The following is a 22,711-nucleotide window of genomic DNA, read 5'->3' as shown; positions in this document are numbered from 1 at the left end:
TTAGAAGTTCTGAGCTTAGATGTAGGAGATAATACTTTAGGAGCATTAATGTTTGAACTAATAAGAACGCAATATATGGCTGAGATGATACTACTAGGCTTTTGTTTTGAAGAATAAATTATAGGGCAGGACTTCACCTGATAATGCGAGATATAGATAAATATTTGTTTTGGTTGGTTTCATTTCAGTTCCCTTCCTTACATCCGTTTAGGATACTTGAAAATTGAGTGGTAATTATTGTACACAAATTCCTTAAAGTACTCATGTGTTTACTAGGTAAGTAATTTACTTTTTTTGAACGACTATTAGTTATGCTGGACTGGTATGGCTCATGATTCCTTTAACTTCTTTTAAGCATTCGATTGTGTTTACCATATTCAATGCAGAAATAAGCTGTCCTTTATGTTGATCAGTGAGGAAAAGATAGACTACATTTTTGCTAATGAATCTAACAGTACTCTATCAGTTATAACCACGATTATCTGATTGCTTAACTCATTTAAGAAAAAAGCTTTATAAGAATAAGCAGTTGGATATCAGTACTGACCGTTAATTATTATTTGAAACATTTCACCAAACAAAAATACGCACGGTTGTATTTATATTTTTACTAAGTAAGATGTCAATTTGCAAGTAATCTGCCATATTTTAGCTCAAGAATGCATGAATTCTGAATAAAGTCTTCGTTACTATCAATCTTTTTACTGTCTATAATCACACGTTGTGACCAACTGTTACTTTCTGTAAGTTCCCCAATAACTGTTGTTCCACAGGTATAGTTAAATCAACTGTTGTGGCGGCTGTTTCATGATATAATGTTGTCCAATTTGCTTGGTTATTCACTACGTTAGTTGCATTCGGGGCTGAACCAATAGCACCACAACCACGTAGTCCATGTATAAATACACTTGGTCTCGGTACTTGTGTATAACCATCCTTTTTGGTTGCTGTACTAGTTTCTCTGAAATTTGAAAAGAATTGAAGACTGACTACATTTCAAAATGAATAGATTAGTACCTCATCTTTTTTATAGAAGGGTATGGATCTAGTTAAAGTCATTATGGCGTTACGACAAAACTTTTAGCAAACTTAGCTTTTACCTATGTGCAACTCGTTTCTTTGAAACATGCACTAGTAAACAGTCTAAGTTGTCTAGAGCTTTGGTTTATGTAACTCATCTAAAATATCTTAACCTAGTTACATTAGATTAGAATAGTGAACTTTCGGTAGAACGTAACGGATAGAATTTATACTGTTTCAGAAAAAAAATACTTTTAGTAATATTTCGCTACGTACATACAATTTCAAGACACCGAAATTTTCCAAGAAAAAATAGTCTTACATGTTAAACCTAAGTGTACGAAGTGTGTTCTCAACGTATGTTACCCTACAAGTCATTCTTACGACTTTACCATCCGAAGTTCGTGAAGATTGAGCAACTGGATGTTCTGTCTTACTAATATTGGAAAAGTTAGAGATACTGCGCTTTAATCAAAGTAACACGAAGTAATATAGCACCTCACACTTAAGTCTGTTAACGTTTAATCTTGTCAATCCCTTCAGTTAACTTATTTGAAAGACAGTTTCATTCGAACAGTAACCAGTTGTCTATATCTTTGTAATATTATTATCATGTCCATATGAACATATGTAATTGATCACGTCCTATATATATATATATATATATATATATATATATATATATATATATATATATATATATATATATATATATATATATATATATATATATATATATCTTATCAATTCATTCGCCTCCGTATTTGCTAGTTCGTATTTTCATTTCTACTCGGACCCGCTTTGTGTGCTTGTGGCTTAGTGATTTGCGATGTACAAATTGCAGTCAACGATTCATATCGTCTCCAGGAATTTATAAATCGTTGGGAGCTACTTAGTAACGATTATCAGGATGTGTGATATACGAAGCCTTAGGAGTTATCTCTAAGACAATCCACTACGGCAGTTTTTACCTGCTACTTTTGGTTTTTAATTCGAAAATTACTGATCAACAATATTCTAAAATAATTGATATTTATAGAAAGAATAGTCCTCGTGTAATGTAAAAACAAGTTATTTTTTGACAAAATGAAACTGAAAAATCACAAAACCAGTCAAAATTCGGTGTCATACATTATTTTAAATTGACCTGATAGTGAGGAACTTTATTTTTGTCAGGTAATTCTGAAAAATATAATGTCCACTATAAGACCCAAACATTCTGAATATGGTCTTATATTCGATCCTGGTTGTTCACTAATGAACGAACGTTGGGGTAAGTTGGTCCAACTACTCATTGCCAGCTGTGTATCAACAGTTCTCTAGTTGATACGACCAGTGCTATATGAAAATGAACGTTGAATTTTAATGACTTTTACAGCCCTCTTTCATCTTAATAAGTTAAACTTCAGTCAGCCAAAATAAAGAAATGTTCTCTTTGTATTAAATCTCACTTCATCGGATAAACTTGAGTTGCATTGTCTCTTCTCCAATTGCTTAAAATTGTTTGAACAGAAGCTGTGGCCTTTTTTCTTAAATTTACCTACTTGTCATAAAGAAAAAATAAACTGAAAGGTAATTCTAAACTAAGCATAGAGCATAACATTACTAGAACCAATTAGTATACGGGTATTTCCGTATATTCGGCCAAAAAACCTAGTACAATTTAGGTAAAGTTGTTATTATTTTAGAGCAAGTCACATAAAACTCGGGTTTATATGTTAACTAACAGTTTCCCTTCATAACATCGATGATTTCTTAATAACACATTTTCTGGAAAAGGTAAGCGAATTAGAAAGTAGCTGGTTAAGTTTTTGAATATTGAGTTTACTTTGATGAGTAAGCATTCTATATTTACATTTGCAATTCTTATGAATATATATATTCATATAGCAACAATTAAAAAGATAAAATGAAAGTTGTATAGGCTCGAAATTTATAAAAGAATAAATGCCGAGTAAGTTTCTCCTTAAAATACTTTCAAAATAATCAGACCCTGAGTTTTGAGTATTTATCAATAACTTCACCGACTATTCCTGAGAACTACAGATATTGAATGCTATGATTTTGTATAAGATGTAGGGTGTGTAGTATGAATCCCGAAACTAAGTAAAACAAATCTAATATACTTGCTTACGAACCAACTATTTGTATAAATATATGCGGAGAACTATTAAGTTGAAAGAAAAACTACTACTTCGAAAATTTCGCACGTGTTTTACTTAAAGTCAGTGGGAGTTAAGTGAATTACAAAAGTATGTTAGAGTGATTGTCTAACGATGAAAAAATGATGAAGAGTAGTGGTGATTTACTTATCGTGCGAAAGAAATTCAAATACAACCTTACTGGTAAAAGTATATTACACTGACGACCTTGAGCGACTTATCAGCCAATCAGGAGGCAGTGTTTGGTTATAGAACGATTAACACTGGGATAAATACTTTGGTACGAATAATTAACTCGTATGTCGGATTATTGTTTATAATGGCAGAAGTGCTTAAGTTTACATAGTATACGTCAGACTAGTGTTATGGAGTCGGGTATCAATCCCTTCGTGTTTTCGTCACCAACTGACATCAGCTTTACTGCAAAAAGGTTAGGTGTTTAGTTACGATTATAAGTTAGAGTTAGGGTTTTCATCATGAACTGACATCACCGATAATGCAATGCCCTGTCACTACTCTCTTTACAAACCTAGGAAATTATGGATTGATATTTAGAGTAAGATTTAGGGAGGGGAAATATCCATTAGCTTCACGAAAAACTTCTGACTATGTATTGGGTCACATAAAGTACTTTAACGTTCAACATGCCCTAGAGGCAGATGTGCTTCGTAATTTAGCATAAGTGTCATCTAAGATTCACTTCGGTTGAACAAAAGATTTTTTATTGATTACAAGCATATTAAGAAACAATTATTGCCGATTTTCACCTAATTGATGACGTAATTTAAGGCAGGTAAAACTATATGAGTACAAATGAACGTATTGCATTTGGAATTCGTAATCAGCGGGCGATGGAGTGCAAAGAAATCATTATTTCGTACAAATATCACAATTTTCATAAGGCATTATCCTAAATACTTCGATGAAATACTTAAATTCACGGTTCCTTACCAACTTTAAAGCATTTTTCCTCAGTTCCCACTCATTCCAATAATAGTTTTTATCAATATACGTTTCTATTGGGTGCACTACTGTTTGGACACCACAGTCGACCTTAGGACTTGTATTTTCATGAAATTGACCATTCTGAAATAAAAATGGTAATGGATTGTTTTTAATATCATAAGTCATTTTGATGTGTTTTAAATTACGAAACCAGTCCATCCATACAGTAACTTCCAATTTATCTGATATCATATACTCATTATTGCTTTTGGTCAATAAGTTCCTATATGAATAAATTAAATTCAAGCATAGGAACACAATAGCAGTCGTGTTATAAAGTCCATCAGGATCTTGAAGTATTAATTAAGAATTAGACTTTGATTCGCGTTAGAGATTCTGTGGAAAATGCTACTCATTGTTTGACGAACATTCACTTAATTAGGTGGTAGGAACTAAAGTGTTAAGAATTCATGCATAAACTACCTCAGAAATCTAGTAACCACATATTTTTCCCAAAAACAAGTATCAATATGTTGTAGTCTTCTATATTTGTAATACATCTTGGCGGCCACTATATCACCACTGTGAATAAACCACTCAGTGTTGGTTAAATATTTTACCTGTCTTTGTCTGCTTAGAATTGGTTGACAAAACTGTCGGCCTTCATCTACTGAGGTGGTGGAGGCATGAGTTATGAAGTCCAATCTACCTGGATATTCAATCAAGGATTTTATATGAGTAAATTTTAGAAATTCTAGAAGCGATCAGCTCGAGATAGGACAAAGCTCTATGAAGACATTAACCGTTCCGGGGCGTATCACGAGGTACAGAATTATTGATTGGGACTTGGAATGTTTTCGAAATGTTTTAGGATATTAGGTGATATGAGTCGATATCTAAATTTTGAGCTTCGTACCATCTAATAATGTCCATAATATTTCGATAAATCTCCTCCCCGGCGAACTATATTTCCTATGATTAATTCATTTATACCAGTGGTTAGACTTATGGCTGCTAATTATTTTAAGATTCCTACCTCAGTGTTGATTTGAGGTGTGAGATTATTTATAACTTAGAGACATATTTGGGTTAACAAATATTATTTGATCAATTATTAGTATAGGGGATTAAGGATATTGTCGGATCGCATAGTATACATTATGAACTGTTCTCAACTAGACAACCATTGAAAACCACGAAGGGCTGTAGAGTTGTGTCGTCTTAGCATAAGAACTCTCAACAGCGTATATCCATGATTACACTTGGATGCTGTTTGCTAATGCCTAAACTTCAAACAGCTGAGCTAGTATCTATCTGTCTTCATGTCTCTTAATGGTGTTGTGTTTCTTCCAGGAATATATGACAGACACTACCTCTGTTAAAGTTCCAAGTTGCGCATAGTATATGACTCATTCGTAATAATTGAGGTCAAGTTGTAGATGCAAACAAAAATTATTGACTTCGATTTATAAAATCGTCTAGAACTCTATGGATTTTGGTCTAAAGTACGCCTACTAGTTAAAAAGACAATTGTCAGAAGGAATGCGTAGCTACTGTGGGAAATTACAAAGTATTTACACATACATGCATAGCCTTCAATCGTTCATTTTCACCTTTCGGTGTGTTTTGCTGGAACTTTTCACTCCACCCGACAACTGTAGCAACTTCGGCTTCACATTCCGCTACACACTACTTACAAACAATCTTATGCGCAGCGTCCACCACACTACCATTAAACAAAGCAATTACATAAATACGATTTCCACAGCAATTTTATTAAAAATGTTATTCATTGTAAGATATTATTCTAAAGTTTGTGTAACAAATATTTTAAAGACTTACTGTATAAGAAATTCCTTTGGAGAAAAGGTAACTGAGCTTTAAAATTGGGATTAGTTCAGGTAAACGTCGTATAACTTCTGGTATAGCCTTCAAAAATCTAGGAAGATAAATTTCAGGAATATGAAAAATACTTAAAATTAACCGCTTAATATTGTTTGTCCAAATATTTTATTATAAAATTTATACATTATAAGATATGATTTACAATCTGTATAAAAAGAACTATCCATCTACTACAAGGCAACATGATGTGGAATTGTCTTATTGGCTGTCGGAGTATTGCAATCCGCTTGGATTAACTTTAGAACTGATTTGCTAATGTGTTATTTTAAGTTTGTCATTACTTTCCTTTTCAATGTCCACTTAGTCAAATCTTCATTTTCTATATTCAATATTAACAATTCTACTATGAATTATTATTTGCACATAAACGCTGTCTAACAAGCTTTCTGTCTATTTCACAATGAGACATCCGATGAAGAATAACTAATTTTAACATAATTCAATGAACATTAAAAATTCCCATGGAACATTCAAAAAACGAAGGATATATAAGAGGACAATAGTTTGCAATAACTAACGGTATGTTAGGTCATTAATTGGGTGCGTTAGATTTCAAGTGATGGAATTCGTACTAACCTTATCTGACTCCAGTAAAGTTGATAATAATAAAATGTATATTCCCACTGATTTTGTTTATATCCTCTGTTTTTCTCGTTAATAACAATCGGAAATAAAAATTCAAATACGAGTAATGTCGTGTATATATTATGCATACGGTTTGTCAGAAAGACGATACAAATGAGTAGTCATAACCTCGAGGTTTATCGTTAAAGATAAAGAGGAAAAACCATCGTCATTTAAATATCAACTGTCAATTATGATATCTTGAATAACAGTATAATGTATACATATATAATATATACTCTCATTTAACACTCACTTTTCAGTTTCCATCACAAATTCTTTTGCTGCTTCAGGTGTGCTAAATGCATACATTTTATTATCTGGAGGTAAGAGCAAAACTCCCATATGAATATCAGCTGGTACTAGTAGACCTTGATAACGTGCTAATGACCAGATGCAAAATCCCTGTAAATATTTATTAATTAAAATAAAATATTTATAAATGATGGCACTTAACTAGTATTTAATTATAAAAGCAAGTAAAGATTAAACAAGTCTAAATTCTACTAACAGTTATTCGTCTAATATTACAAATTGTAAAGGAAGCTCTCTTGATGGTCATGATCTGCTTTCAAGCATTTACTGTTGTTCAATGAGTATTGTGATATAGACAAATTTTGATACTTGATCAGCTGGAAAGTCGTTAGTAAGTAAGAATTATTGATATTCTAAGTGTTAGGAAATTGCTAAAAGGTTCGGATTAAGAGTAATCTATGATTAACTAATACATTTTTTACATGTGAAAATTGTATTTGAAATAATCTCAGCGATTGAAATTTTAATAACTCCGACGTTTCCTCCAGCTAACTTGTCTGGACTTCTTCAGGGTAATTTCAATCGCTGAGATACTTTCAAATATAATTTTCACATATGATGACTTCTCTTTACTCGGCGCCCAATTTCTGTCAAACTCTTCGTTCTAATCTTGACGAATATTCGTATATAATACATTTTTATTTTATGGTGTAGTATTCATGTTTGGTAAAACATGTATTCTGGGATCTGCTACATATATGAAAATATTTTGAAGTTGTTTAAGAATTTGTGTTCATAATGATCTATCACGAAATTTGATTTAGGCAGGTGTCATATAAACATCTCAATGTAAGAATTCTAGAGTTCGGACTGAGTGTTGAAATCAGTCTATGAAGTTTAAACGTCTCATAAAATATAATTTAATTCAATTTCTACTTTTACATGAGTGTGTTGTATCTGTAACCTAACAGGTATCTGAGTTACATCGAACTGATCAAAGAATAGTCACGAAGCTATCTTTACAGTAAACAATACATTTAATTGGTGTTATAAGCATATCAACTGACTTGATTTCTATATCTTATGCTAATATTTTCTAAGTCTCTTGCTTTTAAATACCCATACAACTCGATGATGATCAGCTTAAATTATCGCTCGTTCAGTACCTATGGCAATTTAAGTCTCTGCATAGAATTTGATGGCCACGTAGCATACAGTATTACTTCGTCAATAGGAACACAAAAATCACTTTCTTACCAGATATACAGTGAGTATAAAAAAGTGTCCTAACGTACCTCGGCTTAGTATTAAAGTGTATCAGAGAGTGATAATACTTAGAAACTAAGTTATGTAAGCCGAAAACAACTCCTTTCATCCACTTTAATTGAAATATATCTGAAATTTCTCTAAAAGACAGTACTAATGTTAATTAATCAGATTATTAAGGATTTATTTGAGAAATTTACTTCATCAGTGCTAAAAGGTAATATGAAAATAGGAAAAATTATTTACTTACTGTTAACTTATTTATTAAATTAGCATATAATTATGTAATAAACAAGCAAAAACTCTCAAGAATACTTACTTCGAACTCAATATTAAGATTAATCTCTTCTGAAGAAGAATGTGGGAATACACACTGATGTCCACCACAGTATTCTTCACTTAATGGGTCATGATGCTAAAATAAAATAGTGTAAAATAATATAGAAGTTGTAAATCAAGTACATTAAAATTTCACTTAGGTATACTGAAAAAAGAACAATTTAGTAATTATGTATTTTGACTATATTTTTAGTAATAATCAGTAGTGTTATTCACAACGAGCATTTTATATAATGTATGTAAATTCAGCCATGTTTTATCTGTATTTAATCTATTATATAAAATACACAACTTCTACTAATAGATCGCTAATCACTAAATCATTCACTCACCGGTGCTACCCTCCCCCCTATTTGAAGGATAAGAGTTCTAATTGAAGTGTTTCTGTTCCTGAATGAAGTGAGAGCATCAAAAAGTCAGCTGGAATTTTTGTCGTAACTTTAAAGGATTACTAGAATGAAAATATTCAATGACTAAAGTCTTTTATTTATTATCAACATGTATTTTTCTCTATCGTTAGTGATTTACTATGTGAATACTTCATATTGCAGTGATTTTATAAACGACTATTATGAATAAAGTTTCATAAAACTGCAGTAAGAGCTATTCATACATAATACTGCTTAATACATAAAACTTATGATTATAACGGTCAACAAATGAATTAGAAACAATGGTAGATTACATAGATATCGTAAGATAAGGGTTTCAGTACCACAGTTGTGCAAGCAAGATGCTTTCTAACGAAGTGAGTAATAATCTCAAAAGCGTTCATTTTTACAAAGATATAAAGACTATTCGCTTCTGAGTGATAAAACGTTCGAAATTTAATTCTAAAGTGTTTATTTAGTACTTAAAAATATTTCGTCATATTGGGAAAACCTTTTACCCCATAAAATCCTAAATGTATTCTTTTATATCACTTCACATTATATTGCCTAGAATTGTTTTAGGCTAAATGCGAAAATTTAAGCTGTCATAATAACATAATTGGTACAAGAGTAGTTCATGTTTCATTATGCTTCTTACACTTAACCGAAGAATGTTACAATCTAGAATAATCAAATTAATCAAACACAATCATACTAACAAGGGTGCTTTCAGTACATGTTGCTTTGTGTTTCATCAATAGCTGATCGAATAAAAACAAATCATAGTTTATATGTTTTCAAAACAGAATCATATAAGTTAGAGTTACTCTATAATAAATTAAGCTAGAAGTGATAGTATACTGTTTTGTAAAACAATTATTAGTGCTTAGATTTTGGGAGCCTTATAATTCATTAGATTGACTTCTACTTCAGACTAACTGATTTGTTTAATAAGTCTATCTGAAAACATTGCGTATATGATACGGAAACCGATGCTGAATTGATTCTGAAATAACAGATGATAAACGGTCTCACTTAATAAAGTTATAAAATATTATTTTCAACTTACCTTACGATCTTCGTCGAATATAACTTCCTTATCCGAGATAAAATTATACATTTGTTCTTTGGTCCATTTCAACTGACGTCCAACAAAATATGTTTGTAAGGTATTTAAAGTACTGGTTAATACTGATAAGAAAACCATTTCATCTTGAAAACTTGTCCAATAATTAGCAAGCTGTAGGAATCCAGGCTAATGTTTAGGAACGTATAAATTCATTCATTACAAAGCTATATATATCAGTTTAGCTATTAACTTTATATATATATATTAAAACAATGATCAGCATATAGATAAATGATAATGAGATACAAGTAATTCAATGAATATCTTACATAAACTTCGTTACTTGGAACGGCTGGCCGATCACTTATTAGAATATGCAATTTTTTCATACAACTTTTAAAGCTATCAATTATTTTCTCTATGTCTTTCAACATTTGATTAAGCTCCCATTGAATAATTCTTAGAAATTTTCCATACTGTCTAGCATTGACTACGGAAGCTCGCAAGTGTTCCGGTGTAATATCCATCTCCTTAGCAGACTTTATTAAAGCTTTAACATCAGTAGTTGGGTCAATAGTAGATAGTTTCAAGAAAAGACCTTTGAAAAGAAAGAAAGAAATATGCACCGACATAAAATGATAGATTGAAATATCTGAATAATAAAGCGTTGTATAGATTTTTTGCATAGAACCTTAAATTATCCTTATACAAAAATTATATTTTTATTTAGTAACCAAGTTGATAATTCACCAGTATTTCAGTTTGTATTTCAATAAATTTAGATATACTGGATAAACGTTTAAACTCAATACATTTCAGCTCAACAATTTATGACCATTTATAAGTAAAATTATACTATGGCGATTTATGTAATCAAAAGCTAAATTGATAGATTTTAACGATCCGTTTCAGAGAGCATAATTTTTCAGACTGGATATTTGATAAGTGCATATCGTTTGAAGTCATCATTCACCATTGTAAACACAACAATCAAACATTATTATTTATTTAGCAAAGTTATTTTAGACTGGCATCCTGAACACATTTCAATTATGCCAACATATTATTTATTTCTGTTGCTAAATAGTCTAAGTAGGTTGTTTTACACTGATAAGGCACAATGGACTTTATAAAACCTGTACAAAATGACCATATACTAATACTATATAGTTTTTTAATTCAATGTTTAACCAAAATATACTACTCAGTCAGAACTACTAGTGTATTTCTCTTTGAACACGATTTATTATATACTTACGAAGTATTGAATTACAACGGATGAAGAACTTGATACAATTTACAGTGTAACTTATCACAGTAAACCTTCTAAATTGATAAACTAATATGAAAAGTCAGGCGGAATAGTTTCAAAAAAACTTCTTTATAAATTCATTTTATTACTAGTATACTTCCTTATGTACTTTGTTGTATTCACTTATATGGCTATCATATTTTATCAATGTATAGATAGCATCTTGAGTGCTTTTGCCAACTTACGTCACCTATGGCGAAGGCGAAGTATCCGTCTATCAATAAAAGGACGAGTATAATGCGCAACAGTTTGTTCTGTTCTACTTGACGGCTGCGAAACGTGGCTACTAAGAGTAGAAGATATTCGTAAGCTACTAATATTTGACCACAGATGTCTTAGAAATATTGCTGGCGTCTGCTGGGATCACCGTGTAAGTAATAGTGAGGTTAGACGCAGGGTATTAGGGAATGATGGTAAATTAGTTGATGAGGTTGTGAATCTTCATCGACTGAGATGGTTGGGCCACGTGTTACGTATGCCTGAACACCGACTACCACGACGTGCAATGCTAACCGGTGTTAGAGATGGTTGGAAGAAAGTTAGGGGCGGCCAAACCAAAACGTGGCATCAGTGCATGAAGTCACTAACTTCTAGTCTGAGTCATGTTAAGAGATGCAGACTACTTGGTTGGAGTCTGTGTGACTATTGTAACCAATGGCTGGAGACTCTTGGTGACATGGTTCAAAGTCAATCACAATAGCGTAGGTGCATACACTCTCTGTCTTCCTTTAAACTAAGAGATTAAAATTGCCTCATATCTTTCTTTCTACGAACTAATTCTTTCTTCCTGTACTATATCCTTATTGCAATCTTTCTTTTATGTATTATCACAACTGAATTAACTAGTTTTATGAATCCGATGTTCATCTTGTGTTAATGAGATATGGCAACTTGGACCGATGCATAAATGTGCCTGGTCCTACGTTGTAGCTGACTGACTGACTGATAGATAGCATCAATAAATGGGATCAGTGGACCTACTTTATTTTTTAAATCAGTTCAAATAGATAAATTTAAAATCCTGTGATTTCATTCTTCAGTATAAAAGTATGTAAAAGCTAATTAATTCTAGTGTATTGCCGCCTAAATGCATCAAATTAAAATTTAGCTTACAGTGAATATAGGAATATGATACAAAGGGTAAGAGTAGAAATTGAAAGAGATATTTTAACTGTATTGTTTTGCTGATGTCCTATGAAACTCTCATTTTACAACTGTCTATATTTTAAATAGATTCAATAATCATAATTTTTCTCCTTGCTCTTTTTATGTAAACATGTCAATTTATTAGGCTTTACACTGTCTCTCGATCCTGTGAACAATTGTCAACAAGATACATCGTACAGTTGAGCATCATCTATCAATCATCATTATATTCATTATTATCAAAATTCGAGATATACAACAAGCCATCTATTGAATACTATCAAAAACGAAATCCTAAATACCAAAAAATACGTTAGTTTATCCAATAACAAATAATTGTTCTAAAGTCATTTATAAATGACACATACTTGTGTAAATAGCAGCAAGTTCATCTGATTTTTTAATTTCTTCATTAACTGTTTCTAGTGTTATGGGCACTCCTTCACTCAATAAATGCGGAACTGAATAAAATATATGTAAATGAAGCATATATTTGGCAATCATTTTGTAAAATATTAATTCACTATTAAATGAAGCAATTTAGTTTTAGATATTTTAATTAATTAAACTGACATATTACTTTTCAATAGTTGAGATCATGAGTCAATTGAAGTTAGACCACCATAGAAAACCTGGAAACATTGGAAGACCGTTTCGTCCTATTGTGGGACTCCTCAGCAGTGCGCATCCAAGATTCCGCCTCGCGAGATTCGGACCCAGGGCCTATCGGTCTCGCGCGTGAACCCTTTACCTCCAGACCACTGAGCCGGCCGGCATCCAATGATGTTAATGTCTAACTTGAACTAATCCACGAGATTGAGCGACACATCCACTATTGCCATCAGTGAGCTACTATCTCACAAGAGACTCGGTTGAACTCCACTGGTCACTGCTTCTCACTAGAACTGCAGGAAATACCTTTTGAAGCCAGTCACTAACGAGCATATGTTGGTTAATATCAGAAGGGGTTTTTGTGGATATTTTGGTAATTTTAGTAATTGAGGTCATGAGTCATTTGAAGCTAGACCACTATGGAAAACTTGAAAGTACTTTCAATGTATTTTGTGATGTTATCTTTTGATATAAATTGTCTTCGAATTGAATAGATCTTCAGAAATCTTAAAACTAAATAATAATCGCACGTTTATAGCATTTTGTATTTTGAAGATTTTTTTTATCATGATTGAGTGTGATAATTCAGACTCCTTACAAACATTTTAAAATATCGTTAAACATTTTAAAGTTTATTTTTGAGTTCTAAAAAGTCATTAATTCCATGATTTCTCAAAGTTTCAATTATCCAGTTATTGTGAACATATTAAAACTCAGGAACTATAACATTTTTCACAATATTAATACCATGGTCAACTGTGGTGTATGCTACTGATATCGATAGATATAAGTAGTATGTATCATCAATCGTAAGTGAAATGCCTGGCGGCAGGAGGTTAAGAAGATCGAAGAAAAGAGAACAAGAACAGAGAACCATTGGTGTGAAAATGAAGAAACATTCAGGTTTGAGACAATTAATTGACATTTTGCAAATGAAGTATTTACTGTATGATTCTCAGATTTCACTAAGATGTACTGTAATTTCGATTATCCCCAATTGTGTTCTCGTTTACTACAATACCAATGTCATTTCTTTTAGTTTTCTAAATATGATTTATTCTTACATTATCTCCTTATTGATATAAACTATCCTTATTTGATTCTTGGGAATATATACTCGAGTGTTTGATATGTTATAATTCAGACAGGATTTTCATAAAGATCTATAATGTATAACTTGTTTATTTATATAGGGCGGATATTCAGAGTTTCGAAAATAAATTAAATATAACATCTTTAAATCAGAAGAATAATGTAAAACAAACTTTTCAAAAAATATAACTGAGGTCTTGATCTTGGATATTAGATTTTATTTTTAGTTTATTTTTTAGTTCAGATAAGAATCATGCTATAGAGTAAGTGGTAATAGGAAAGCAAGTATATTCTTTAAAATTTCTATGTATTACACCATCCAACTAAAGTCTAACTGATAAATTAGGCAAGATTATATCGATGAGTAGTTTTCAAAGGTTTCAATTATACACTGATTTACATTATACAAACAGACTTACTGATTTTACGTCACATTCATATGATAGATCTAGAATTAACATGAATATTTGTTCTTATATTAAGACAAGAACATGCTATAAGTTCGGCGGTCTATGCTCCATTGGGAGTTACAGGCGTAAGTAAGTAAGTATGATGTAAGTTGACATAATTGTGATTTTTGAGCTGATATAATCTCTGAAAACAATAATATGCCATCCAAAGAAGCAACAACAAACCGAAGGTAATCTGCAAGATGAATTGTAATAACTACGACAATCCATGTGAACAACTGTGGATATGAATTCGAATGAGTAAACGTCCAAATATTGGACAGAGGAAATACAAAGAAAGCCAGAGAATTTTCAGATACCTGAGACTAGTAAACCACCAATCAACAGACATGTAGAAATTGTCCAAATTTATCGACCAGTAAGAAAAAAGGGTTAAAGTTGTAAGGATCGGAATCCAGGTCAGAAGGAAGGATAACCAAAATAAACATAAGCAACGACCACACATGTACGAATCAAAACCAATCACATTTCAGGTGACCAGGACAAACTGTCAGTCAATGGTGGAGAGATTCCAATAACTCACTTCTCTTTGAGGCAAGTGTTGATGATCTTTTTCAGAAGAACAATAAAAGTCTTCGAACCAACTCACCCAGCTCAGAGATAACAACAACTCCAATATCTTCATCCTGAGCTACAAATATTATCCATCATATACTAGAAGTACTTTAATCGCAATGTTCATACTTTATTAAATCTTTAAACGTAAGTATATTAGCCGAAAAAGCCATTATTCAATTTCTTAACAATAAATCCAGACAATAAGAAATTGTAATTGACGGGGAATTTAACTTACGATCATCAATTCCAGCTCCTCCTTTATTACAGTCTTTGTTATACAGACGTATACCAGTGACCAGACCAGTAAATTCATATAGTTGTTTTCTTTTTTGATTAGCACTGGCTGACAAAAAGCTTGCAATATCTGTTTGTGGAAATATACTTTGAAGTGCAGCTAATAAACGAGAGAACAGAGGCGCTTAAAATATAATATCTGAAATCCAAAGTAGTTAGAAATCAAGATGGAGAGATATATAAATTTCCTTTGTACATAACATATACCAGATAAGGCTTTGTATTTATTCAATCAAATAACCACGAGACTAATAATCTCGTCTACCCATACTTTATAAGATGGACTGCTGTGTATAAATCCTACAAAATGCATTCGGCAGAAAGTCTTTCACCCAAGTTTGATGCATTATGGTTGTAGGAAGCAGTTTCCTACAGATTCAACTCTAATCTAATCCCTAGACTGTCGAATACAAAGTCTTGGTTCAGCCAAAGTCAGAACAAGTAAGCAATTCGGCCCGATAAACTTTATCTGTTTTTAAAACGTAAATTAACACTGTTGGTGTACAAAACAAAAGTACAGTATATAAACGTAGGGCAAAACGGAGACATAAATAACGTACCGAACAGTAGCTAGAGAGTAGGAAAAATGAGTCAACAAGGCAAATATTGTTTTATAATGAACATCGAATTGTGGTTGGTGAATAAATAGGACACAGTCATACAAGGTTAAGAAAAATTAGTGTAGTAGTGGGCGTTCCACTTTACTATTAGTTGGTTCGTTTATCGATCACATTTTACAATGGTATTAACTACCGAAACCCAGTTAAAAATATCATTTTTCCCAAATGGAATAAAAATGCATATGGACGAAAATAGTCTTAATTTATCAAGCACTAGCATTCTTGCTTTTATTAATAGGTTACAATAGTAGCTACTACTAAGCAGTGATTAATAGTTCAAACTATTTTACCTAACTTTTGTATTTATATTTCAAAAAAAGCACAATATTACTCTAAGTTCATATCGATTATATTACTGATCATGTTGGATTTCTCCAGAGATAGACAATCATCGGAAATACAAATCACCAATAACTGTGATTCTATCACCATTTTGCACAAATATCAATCGGTTTGATAAATAAAAGATAATTGCAATTTCCACAGAATTATTTCATTTATTAAATCATATTTGTGCGTGATATCTAACTCAATAAAACATTCAGAAACGCCATCTCATTCGATTTATCAAGAAAGCAGATGTAACCGAATGACTCTACCATCGAATGAAACTAGTTCTGGTCCATTGAGATATTACAAACGTGAAGTAATGTGCGTTCACCCTATCAACCGCTTTACTTCATCGTAGTAACCCTCATTTGAATATTCAAGCTTAAACCATTATTTTGTAATTTGTTTGAAAAATATGTAAAATGACTGTCCTAACAATATCTTAGCGTCACTTATTTATCAGTTTGATGAATTTAAGAACTATCATCAATTAAAATGCATACTAATAATTGCAGGAGAAGGAAAAAAGCTTCAACCCGAAACATATAGCATCTTGAATCACCTAACAGCACATGCAGAGCATTAGTGATATGATCGATCACCCTAATAAGACATGCAAATATGTTTATTTGACGGTACACAGCACATAAATCCATCAACCGATAGGTATATTCGAAGTTTTAGCAACAAAAGACGTAAACTTTGGAGAATATCAATTTAATGAAGGCTCTTTCACATACATGATTGGTGAGTTTATCGATAAGTAAAGTGATGTCATTCAGGGTAGATAACTTCCACCAGATTTATCCAAACTTTTCAGATATATAATTCTAGAAATAACTAACTTCGTATGACTCCCGGAGAACTAATTATCAGCCCACAAACCCTCTCACAAGGGTGAGGTAGCCATATTTCTGCCTGTCAAACACGTTACCGAAATGTTTAGTATTCGAGATGAGATACGTTTTTCCTTTTTCCCGCGGAATTGAAATTTTGCTTTGGAACTAATCTGCACCGGGGTTTGGTCCAACAACACGAAGGAAAGTAGTCTGCTACATTCAGCACCTTGCTTAGAAGTTTCTTCACATTTGGCGAGCTGATAGATGAAAGACCTCAGCATAAATATAGTAAATTCAAATAAACCTCGATATTTCACATAATCAGTCAAGCGGACAAGACAAACGTTTGTATAAAAAACATTAGACATAATGCTTATCAGTTTGTTTCCCATTAGATGGCTGTGAAAGGTCATTTTGAAGCTGAAGAAATATGTTTTTATCACAACTCTATTCACACTATTGCATGCACGAGATAGAACCACTACATGTGTTATGCTGAAACTGAGTACAGGACAATAGATGTATTTAATAAGCTGGATAATAAGTCTAAAAACACCACTGACTAAAATGGTTGGGATGTTAGGGATGTAAACTCACTAAAAACCCTGGCGAACAAACCTGTCCAGCATACGCGTATGTCTAAAAATATTGAAGGCTGGGTTTAAACGCATACTTTTATCTTAGATTTTTTATTTTAATTAGTAATATTTCCGGTTCATTTGGCTATTCAACTAGTTAATTTTCCCTCACTCTGTAACGATATAAAATGTAAAAATTTTAACCCATGGACATTTGTGCTAGATTCTAGGTTGTTTATGAATTGTTGACCTAAACGCGTTGTATAGCATAACATTGCATTAGTTAGAGAGAGATTTGCCCTCCGAGTTTCGTACTTTCGAAGTTCCACTAGACTTGTTAGGTCACTTTATTGGTATAGATTTTTAAACTCAGAGTGATGAAGTTTGAAAATACCCGTATGTCCACAAATATTAGTGGATTCGCATGTGACTAGAGGATCTTTGAATTCATTGCATAGCTCATTGATAAATAAGATTATATGTGTTATTTAATATAAAAAGAGAGTTATAAAACCAAAGTTCATGTGCTAGAATGAAAAACCACAATTTTCAGTCTTAACTACCTGCTAGTTTATAGTTTAAAAGAAAAGGCAAACTTTCATTGGCTCACCTGTAGTTTCTCTGATAACATCCATATTTGTTGGAGATCCAAGACCCGACCTTAATAATAAAGCTGATATAATATTTTGATAAGTAGCCTCTAGTTCCTCCCGTAATTTTGCTCGACTCTCTATAACTTCACGTAATACAGGTTCTAAACGCTTTTCCAGTATGCGATGATGCTCGTTTAGGAATTCATCTGGAAATTATTCGGCAGTTATATTGGAATAATTTGAGCAAAGATATAGGTACGTGATTACTTTTAGGGTTCATATGACACACCAACGCTAAAATGAATCTAGCGTTCAATTGAATGACGTTACATAAACGTTTCATATATATTTGAATCAGTACTCGAGAAGAGATAAAATAATGTTCGTTTTTACCCGGTGATGGATCAAATTAATCAAACCATTCTGGGAGGGGTCGGTCCCAGTGGAGATTTATCTAGCCACAACGCCAAGTTACTCTGCTTCAAGTCATTAGAAAATAATTCGCCTCCCCAATGTCTCTCTGATCAGTGTAATATGGAACGAAATCGTGCCAAAAATTTGTATTGGATAACATTTATTCACCTTATATAATCGACTTACAAATAAATGGTCCCTAATTCTAGGTTTCAGAGCACTTGAAGTAATCATATTTTACACTATTAAGGATTAAAATAAAGGATTACCAAACAGGTCTTGAGCTTTTGCGACAGATATGGGCTAACTCGTGGAAAGCTAAAGTTAATGATGTACATAATTAGTGTAGTTGTCGCACAGTGAACATCTGTAGTTGTTAATTAACTTTGTGTGCTGTCCTATCTTATTTTACGCAATCCTAATTACAATAAATTTTCAAGTCGATTTTTCGTAATTAACTGTATTTAGCTTTCTTAATAAAGAGTTTTGACAATAAAATAGGATCAATTATGGTGGTAAAATGTGTAAATGTGACATTATAAGGATACTTTGCATAACATAATTTGTCAAGTGAATTACAATATACAGTTTACGTATTTGATACTCTTAGAGAAAAGTGGATTATAAACCAGAAATAATACATATTTTTTGCATCTGTCATTTTTAGAAAGGTGGTCACTAGTAGAGCATAAATCAATGCATAAAAGAATGTCCACACTAGTGTTTAATTGCTAAAAAAGTAGACTTCATTGTCCATTTATCATATGAATCACTATGTCTACAAAAGAAGTGTATAACAAAATAACCCCTGAGACGTCAGATTTTAATTATTCCAAAAACAAAGCAGATAAACGAGTAATTCTTCCCATATTTTGCTTCCACGTCAAAGCATGCATCAGAATGAATTAAAAATATAAAGTTTTGCTGATTTCTCTAGATTTAAAAAATTCATTTCCACTTTTTAAGAGGACTCTGTAAGAATGTAACCTAAAACTTCAGAGCCATTAATCCAATGTTTGTGCTCATATGTATATTGAAAGATGAAATTTCAAGTGAACGACCTAGTGATTCACCATTGATCCCATGACAGTCATACATGACTGATGTTGAAGAAGTTAGTGTCATGTAGATGATGTCAGGTTAACCGAGGTCATAAAATCATCAAAATCTTGCGATTTGTAATCAGTGTAAACAAACCAAAAGTTTTATAAAACAAAAGTCGATATTAACTCACCTTTTTTGAGATGATTTATTTCGAAGAATACTTGCATTTTTATTGTATCAACAGATGGTGATTCTTGATCAGTTATCCTGTTAACGCATAACTATACCGAATGATGGATTATAGATCGAGTTACTTCAATCAGTTTCTTTATATCCTCATTATCCAGTGGTTTATCGGGTAGAAATCCAGAAGCAGGATCAAGAACAACTGCTTTGACCTAGAAAATCGTTACGTCGTTGTTGAAATTCATTCACTCAATACAATAAACGCCACAAGGGTCTCAGAGACGTCATGTCCTCTTGAAATACATTGTTGTATTATTTGTTTAATTATTCTAGTAATAACACTTTCAGCTTGAACGTTTGTCATTACTGTTATTTAAATAATTTCATATAAATAAGCACTATAGCAAATACGAAGTTAAACAACAACTATACGTAACCATTTAAGTCTCTGAAGGACTAATTAATAGATGACATGAGTTAGTCCTGGAAATAGACATCTCTCAAATGACCCGACTTTATTTTAAACGCATAAGAAAATGGTGATTCAACCACGTATTGAGGTAAACAGTTCCATTTGTTGATAATTCATTGGTAAAATCAACAGACAAGCAATTCACTTTGGGTTTTTATTCATTTTTATAATGACTTTATAGATACCCTGTTTTTTTACAGACAAGAAAAGTGAGTGGATATCAGATGCATAATTATTGACACATAATTTAATCCGCGCATTATTTAAATAGAACTGTGGTACTTTACCTCACCGAGTTAATTTTACCGTGTCGAATGTTTATTAAGCATCAAGACTACTGTTTTCGCTTTAGTTGGATTTATTTCAGTCAAAGTGATCTCCAAGAGTATCGTATTTCCTTAAAATAATTCATCATCTGTACTTTTTATATACAGTGACAGAAAAGGCAGTGATGTTTTTTCTCTTTGAGTAAATCTTTTATTATTGATTGTAACAGAAGGTGTAAGGGCTTTTTTGCTTTTTTGTGTTAGGTTTTCGTTTTCAACTACGGTAACATATAACCTTAGCGTTTTGTGCCCAGTGAAAATTGCTTTTTAAGACACTTTAAAAACACTTATACTCGAGATCAATTTCTTTGTTGTTCTCTCTGTAAGATCAATGGATAAAGCATCGTCGTGGTGGGTTCGCATGCTTTTTCACGGTGGAGAATGGAATGCAACGTGAGAACTGCAATATGTGTTATCACACAGTGTACGACGGGCTCATACTAGCTTAATACAAACGGTGCTGTAAGCCACTATCACGTTCATTGTGCAAAAGCATGTTGCGCTACAAAGTCTCTGTTGATTCCTGAGGCGATTGAGCTGCTCAATTGTGATGTCTGAATGAACCACTGATTCCTTTGTATATGTTGAATGCTTGATTTCGAACCCCAAATACAGTACATTCGTTTGTGCTTATCTAGTACCTCTTGATCCAATTACATTATTTCTGGGATTCTTAGTTGGTACTATATTTCAAATATCAACATCGCTAGGAAGATGCTTTCAGATCAACGGCTATCAGCAGATGAGCGTTTTCCAGTTTTCGAGCATGTAGCGAGCGTTATCTGGATTCCAGCTATGGATTTCAATAAGACAATCAAAGTGGACCCCATTAGAGAGGTGGGTAAAAAGCACAGTGATATGGGTGTGGTTACAAGAAGAAATAACAAGCACGTGAAGGAGAAAAAATGTTGTAGGAAGCACCAAGGTATATGAATCTACGGATTCAGTTCCGGATATACATATTGCCACAAAACAGACTATGTGGGCGCTAAGCATTAGCGGTGTAGATGTGATCACGACAATAATAATAATAGTAATAACATATTTCTGCAAGGGCAGATATACGTCATTTTTGCAGGCATGATAAGGTAATAATAAGGCAACCGATTGGTTTAGTTTCACCCAGGAAAACAAAATTAAGAAAACAGAGTGAGACCTCCGTGTCTGACAACAAGTCGGACTGCAGGGAGATCATTTCACGAAATAAAACTCCACAGAGTGTTAAGACGCACCTCAATGACAGGTCAGTTATTTTTTATAAGTTAATGGAATCTTCCGAAAAGGATCCAAAGGCTAGATTTGAGCACGACCTCAGCCACATTAAGTCCTTAATAAGCAGGCTACTTCCAGAAACATTTTCAGAAGTTTGCATCTGTCAGCTTTATAGAATAGGACAAAACTGGACCCTGAAAGTACTCGGAAAAACCGCTTCTCAAATATTACCTTTGCTTCCGCTGAAGAAAGAAATCTAATACTGGGAAGGTAACGCTATGTGATCACATCCTGAATATACATCCGTGAGCATCTCAACATAACTAACCGTATTAAGAGACGATCGACAGACGTAGAAATAAATGGGGACCGTCAAAACGGTGAAAAAAACCTCGTACTTAAGGGTCTCTAAATTGTAAACGTTCGAAGCGAAACGATCCCTGAACCATTTTGGGTGGTAAGAGAAAGTTCTCCCCAGAATTAATGGTGCGCCACATAAATGCTCAGAGCCTACAAAATAGGATTGCGGACTTAAGATAATGTTGGACATAGAAAATTCGGATGTCATCGCTCTATCAGAAACCTAGTTAACCTCAGAAGTGTACGATAATGAAGTTCAGTTGGTTGCTTTTTATCCAGTAGAGCTGATACATTAAA

General features: G+C 32.6%; 1 protein-coding gene across 1 annotated transcript; it reads right to left on the bottom strand.

Moving 5' to 3' along the window:
• Positions 1 to 532: 532 nt before the first annotated feature.
• MS3_00003992 (uncharacterized protein) lies at positions 533 to 20,408 on the bottom strand (the record flags this gene model as incomplete). Its single annotated transcript, XM_035731769.2, has 14 exons — positions 533 to 961; positions 2,472 to 2,560; positions 4,134 to 4,268; positions 5,970 to 6,066; positions 6,913 to 7,061; positions 8,497 to 8,592; positions 9,957 to 10,142; positions 10,286 to 10,554; positions 12,783 to 12,875; positions 15,382 to 15,540; positions 18,418 to 18,606; positions 20,049 to 20,139; positions 20,173 to 20,256; positions 20,301 to 20,408. The coding sequence occupies 14 exons, from the start codon at positions 20,406 to 20,408 to the stop codon at positions 715 to 717; spliced, it is 1,992 nt and encodes a 663-aa protein (XP_035589735.1). The 3' UTR covers positions 533 to 714.
• Between the last annotated feature and the right edge of the window lie 2,303 nt (positions 20,409 to 22,711).

This window comes from Schistosoma haematobium, chromosome ZW (genome assembly GCF_000699445.3).
Source record: "Schistosoma haematobium chromosome ZW, whole genome shotgun sequence".
Taxonomy (NCBI): Eukaryota; Metazoa; Platyhelminthes; class Trematoda; order Strigeidida; family Schistosomatidae; genus Schistosoma; species Schistosoma haematobium.
Note: the sequence above shows the minus strand (reverse complement) of the source record. Positions and strands in the feature narration are given on the sequence as shown.